This window comes from Mya arenaria, chromosome 5, assembly GCF_026914265.1.
Source record: "Mya arenaria isolate MELC-2E11 chromosome 5, ASM2691426v1".
NCBI classification, from domain to species: domain Eukaryota; kingdom Metazoa; phylum Mollusca; class Bivalvia; order Myida; family Myidae; genus Mya; species Mya arenaria.
Window position 1 is genome coordinate 80,203,888 of NC_069126.1, and position 6,000 is coordinate 80,209,887.

At 38.6% G+C, this 6,000-nt stretch overlaps 1 protein-coding gene across 1 annotated transcript; it reads right to left on the minus strand.

The window, feature by feature from the left end:
- Window positions 1–3,947: 3,947 nt before the first annotated feature.
- LOC128236000 (octapeptide-repeat protein T2-like) lies at window positions 3,948–4,564 on the minus strand. The gene is made up of 2 exons (XM_052950782.1): window positions 4,368–4,564; window positions 3,948–4,215 (listed from the first exon to the last, which is right to left on the minus strand). Exons 1-2 carry the CDS (start codon window positions 4,562–4,564, stop codon window positions 3,948–3,950), a joined length of 465 nt encoding a protein of 154 aa, XP_052806742.1.
- Window positions 4,565–6,000: the final 1,436 nt, after the last annotated feature.

Below are 6,000 nucleotides of genomic sequence, written 5' to 3' on the forward strand. Positions count from 1 at the left end.
AACAATTTAATATACATAGGACGACTTCTCCTAATCGATGCTAGCTCATGGGCATATGAGAAAATAAGAAAGAACACATCCCTATTATAATTATATAGACATTTAGCATGGGTTTCTATTTGATTTCATGTTCGCAGGCATTCAAAGGATCTATCTCCAATCAACTTTGCGTCTCTGTTTGATTTCATGTAGGCAGTCGTAGTTAGAGTTAGAAGGCATTTAAAGGATATGTCTCCAATCAACTGCGTCTCTGTTTGATTTCATGTAGGCAGTCGTAGTTCGCAGGCATTCAAAGGATATGTCTCCAATCAACTTTGCGTCTCTGTTTGATTTCATGTAGGCAGTCGTAGTTCGCAGGCATTCAAAGGATATGTCTCCAATCAACTTTGCGTCTCTGTTTGATTTCATGTAGGCAGTCGTAGTTCGCAGGCATTCAAAGGATCTGTCTCCAAACAACTTTGCGTCTCTGTTTGATTTCATGTAAGCAGGCGTAGTTAGAAGGCATTCAAAGGATCTATTTCCAGTCAATTTTGCGTCTCTGTTTGATTTCATGTAGGCGGGCGTAGTTCGAAGGCATTCAAACGATCTGTTTCCCGTCATATTTGCGTCTCTGTTTGATTTCATGTAAGCAGGCATAGTAAGAATGCATTCAAACGAACTGTCATCCCTTCAAATTTGTGTTTCCGTTGATTTCATGTAGGCATGTGGAGGTCGAAGGCATTCAAACGACCTGACTCTATTCACGTTTGTGCTTCCGTTGATTTCATGTAGGCATGTGTAGTTCGAAGGCATTCAAACGGACTGTCGCTCTCCAAGTTTGTGTTTCCGTTGATTTCATGTAGGCATGTGGAGGTCGAAGGCATTCAAACGACCTGACTCTATTCACGTTTGTGTTTCCGTTGATTTCATGTAGGCAAGCGTAGTTCGAAGGCATTCAAACGATCTGTCTCTCTTCAAGTATGTTTCCGTTGATTTCATGTAGGCAGGCGTAGTTAAAAGGCATTCGAACGGCCTTTCACTCCTCAAATTTGTGTTTCCGTTGATTGTATGTAGGCAGGCGTAGTTAAAAGGCATTCGAACGGCCTTTCTATCCTCAAGCTTGTGTTTTCGTTGATTGTATATAGGCAGGCGTAGTTAAAAGACATTCGAACGGCTTTTCTATCCTCAAGCTTGTGTTTTCGTTGATTGTATATAGGCAGGCGTAGTTAAAAGGCATTCGAACGGCCTTTCTATCCTCAAGCTTGTGTTTTCGTTGATTGTATATAGGCAGGCGTAGTTAAAAGGCATTCGAACGGCCTTTCTATCCTCAAGCTTGTGTTTTCGTTGATTGTATATAGGCAGGCGTAGTTAAAAGGCATTCGAACGACCCTTCTATCCTCAAGCTTGTGTTTTCGTTGATTGTATGTCGGCAGGCGTAGTTAAAGGGCATTCGAACGACCTTTCTCTCTTCCGAGTTTGCGTTTCGGTTGGAATTCATGTAGGCATGCGTAGTAAGGAGGCATAACAAAGGCTGGTTACCTGGAAATAAAAGCATATCATTTATAAGGTACAAGTATTTACAAAAGCAGGTTTTTATAGTATCCATGCATACAATTAAAAAGGTAAGATGTATAAGAACACTGTATACAGTGATAGCATTAATTAGTTTTACCGGCTGTACGGCCAGTCCACGTGGGACGCCAGCAACAAACCTCTCATATTCATGAGTGATAACTGATGATGATGATGCATGATGATTACTTAAATATATTGCTCTTTCTTCCACAATATGAATAAAATGAATCTTCCGCTGGTGTATGTCTTTACGTGTGCATTGATACAGTGAAGGCGTTGGATATAGTTTATAAGTGTAATCATTTATTGAAAGTTCTGACAATGCTTACAATCTATTGAACAAGATACTATGTAAGCATAACAACTTAAACTGATATAGAAAGAAATATGGCCATTTGGACTCTCAGAACTTCCAACCTTTTAATTTGGTAAACTTTTACCAAGTAGACTTTTACTTGTCATAGGAATGGTCAACCATAGACCGCCCACTACAACTACCCTCTAAAATTAAAGTAACCGGCCAAGACACATTTAACTGATACTAAGATACCTGTTAGAAATCATCATATGTACGTGTTGTAAATTTTGTTATTAAGCAATTTCACAGAAAGAGTCGAAAGGGTTAGAAAGACTGAAACAATGTTGATAACTGTTTTGATTTGTTCTGATAACAAAATGTTCCCCGTGATGACACGGTCGCCAACTGTGGACCGTTTGGTTTCCAGGACCTTAGCTCCTGCTCCAGGTCAAGTACATGCTCCCAAGTATATCGGCCATCATAAGGCAGTCGACAGTGCGCATGCCAAAAAAACCCTACTTCTAAATCTGCTACCTTTGCAACATCATCCGTGTCTCATCTTACCCCTGACTAACTTGTTAGTGCTTGAGACATTCTGTACATGCGATTTTCAATATTTTGTTTACCTATTTTCAATGGCATTGCATGGGTATAATGTTCATGTGTTGTTTTTTCATTTTGCGGTCAATAATATATGACATTCATCTGTGGGCCCCCTATCAATATAATGCCTATTTTTCAGTCCTGAAGCGAAGAAAAAATATTGTTTTATCAATATAATTCCTATTTTTTCAGTCCTTGAGCGAAAAAAATTAATATTGTTTAGTTTCTCGTCACATTTTTAAGAGATTTTTTTTATAATTATCTTATCTTCCTCATTGTATTTGACATTTTTTTTTACCCAAGTAGCCAATTATTAACAAACTAACATCTTCATACGGTGTTAAAAGCATATACAATGGTACACAATTAAGTATAATTCTGACATGTCTGTCTAATAAACATTTTTAGTTCATCAACATTTGTCTCATAATATTTAAAAATATTGTTCATAATACTTAAATTTGTAATAGAAACATCAGTTTTACATATAATACCGATATGCCACTTAATTTTCAAACTTTTTTTTCATTCAGTGCCATTTTTTCGCACCTTTTATTGTAATGTCCATAGGCGCTACAGTAATGCATTGATATCATAATAATTCATTTATTTATAGAATATTTATCAAGTTTATTAATAGTATAAATAGACTGAAGAAAACAAAACCGGAAGGCATAAAAATATAGGTAAATCTCCCAAAAAGGACACAAAACCTAGTTAGATGAAATATTGCTTAAGTATGAAGTTCTTAAAATATGATATTATAACATGTTGGGTTTTCTGTGCATCAATGCGAACATTTATACAACTAACATTTCCACGGAAAGAGATATAGAGATCTGCTATATAAACCTTAAAATTTCATAACATGAATCAATCTCCCAAGGTTTCTAATCTTGGACAAATTTGTACGAGAACTAGCGATGCTGGTTCTCGACCCGGCTCTAAGAGCCACCACTCGTACGTGTGGTCGTGCATGGTACGAGATCTGTCTTCTCTTCTGTCTTTCCACTGACGCTCAGAGTCAGCATCGTACATGCGTATGTGGTCGCGTATGTTACGAAAACTATCAAATCGACTTTCTCTATTACTTCTCTAATCGTTTCCTCTCTCTCACCCATACTCCTCACTATTTTGCTCGTATTGCTCATATTTTTCTTCTTCTTAACCCTGCTTTTGTCCTGTTCTCCGTCTTTTCCTATCTATCTATTTCAATATTTTCTTCATTCTACACTTATTACCTCTTCTATCATCCCTTCTTCACTCCATAATCCTTCTTTCCTATTATGTCATCTTCTGTCCTCTATTCTTCCCCTCTATCATCTTCACTTTTCCCCTCTACTATCTTTCCTTTCCCGCCTCTAAACTATTTCCTTCTTTCCTTTACTATCTTCCCTTTTAACACCCTCCATTCTCTCCCTCTTCTCTCTTCCATTCTCCCATCTTCTGTCTTCCCTTTTAACACTCTCCTTTCTATCTTCTGTCTCCCCTACTACCCCTCTCCATTCTCCCCCTCCTCTGTCTTCCCTTCTCTTCCGTCTTTCCTTCTTCCATTCCCCCTCTTCTGTCTTCCCTCCCCATTTTCCTTCCCCATTCTCCTTCTCAATTCTCCCTCTCCATTCTCCCGCACTTCTGACTTCCCTTTTCCACCTCTACTATTTTTCCTTCTAATACCCTCCTTTCTCCCACTCTTCTGTCCTCCATTCTCCCCATTCTCCTTCTCAATTCTCCCTCTCCATTCTCCCCCACTTCTGACTTCCCTTTTCCACCTCTACTATTTTTCCTTCTAATACCCTCCTTTCTCCCACTCTTCTGTCCTCCATTCTCCCCATTTTCCTTCTCAATTCTCCTTCTCCATTCTCCCCCACTTCTGACTTCCCTTTTCCACCTCTACTATTTTTCCTTCTAATACCCTCCTTTCTCCCACTCTTCTGTCCTCCATTCTCCGTCTTCCCTACTACCCCTCTTCTGTCTTCCCTCCTTCCATTCTCCCCTCTTCTGTCTTTCCTTCCCCTTCTCAATCCCACTCTTCTGTCTTCCTTCCCCCCTCTTCTGTCTACCCTTCCCCCTCTCAATTCTCCCCCTCTTCTGTCTTCCCTTTCCCCTCATCTGTCCTCCATTCTTCCCCTCTTTTGTCTTCGCCTACTGGTATTTATATATAGGTTCATTCATGCACAGTACACTATATCGTACTTGCATGTGGTTTGTGCTTATGTTGGCACAAGGCTAGTGTTACCATAGAATCAGAAATAAAAACATAATCAAGAAATAAAATGTTTGTTTCTTCTATGTCTAGACAGGTTATTTAAACAAAACTGTTTTGAAACCACCCCGATGTGTTAAGAAAACGATATTCCCAATACATATCAAACTGGAGTAATACAAAATGCCGAAAGGCGATAACTCGGGGACACTTGGTACCGAAAAAGCTCCAGTTATTATTCGTGTCTTTTTCAGTGTACGATTCAATAGTTTTATCACACAATGGACCGATTATTCAGAATTTGTTAAAGTTAACGACGTCATATTGTCATCAGTCGTTTGCAGGAAATGAACTCCTGCTATGGTGTCATGTGACCTGTCAGAAAATCTCGAAAGGACGGCTATTTTGTCCTTTCCAGATTTTTTCACATTGTTAAAATGCAGTCATTCACGGTTATTTTATGATAGATCGTTGCTATGAGTGACCCTTTGAAGGAGAAATGAAACAAAAAACTTTTGCCTGTTTCCTGTTAGACTCCGGCAATACTGATTTACTATGGAAGTGTTTATCTTCTATGCCATAAAACACAAGCGGGTCTAGAAATGTTCCTTGAGGGATTTCGGTAAGACTGATTTAGTAACTTAGTGTGTATCTTCTGTGTCATAAAAACACAAGCGATCCTAGCACTGTTTCTTGTTGGACTCCGGCAATACTGATTTACTATCTGAGTGTTTATCTTCTGTGGCATAAAACACAAGCCGTCCTAGGACTGTTCCTTGTGGGACTCCGGTAAGACTGATATACTATCTTAGTGTTTATCTTCTTTGGCATAAAACACAAGTGGTCCTAGGACTGTTCCTTGTGGGACTCCGGTAAGACTGATTTACTAACTGAGTGTTTATCTTCTATGGCATAAAACACACAAGCGTTGCTAGGACAATTCCTTGTGAGACTCCGATAAGACTGATTTACTAACTGAGTGTTTATCTTCTGTGGCATAAAACACACAAGCGTACCTAGGACTATTCCTTGTGGGACTCCGGAAAATATGCTGTCAGATCGGCACCAAAACACCGAGGGGTCACTTTTTTAATTTTAAGCGGGTTATTCATAGATCATGTAATAATCAATGATATAATCAATAATATAATCAATAATATGCAATTGGGTTGTTCCGGGCTGTTATCAAAATAATGATGGATTGTTCTGGATTACCAACAGCAGTGCAATTGTGTTGAGATATAGCATTGTCTAGTTTAAACAATGCTATTTTGTTATTTATCTTTGTGTATACATGTATAAGTAATTACCCTCACTGTTTATTAATTTTTAAAATAGCATG

What these genes read in the sequence shown, in the direction of transcription:
- LOC128236000 (XM_052950782.1), bottom strand. Translation starts at nt 4,564, where the DNA reads ATGAGGGGAAAGGGAAGACAGAAGAGGGGGAGAATTGAGAGGGGGAAG. An exon ending in GAAGAGTGGGAGAAAGGAGG is followed by an intron (nt 4,216 to 4,367) that starts GTATTAGAAGGA and finishes GAGGTGGAAAAG; the next exon opens with GGAAGTCAGAAGTGGGGGAG.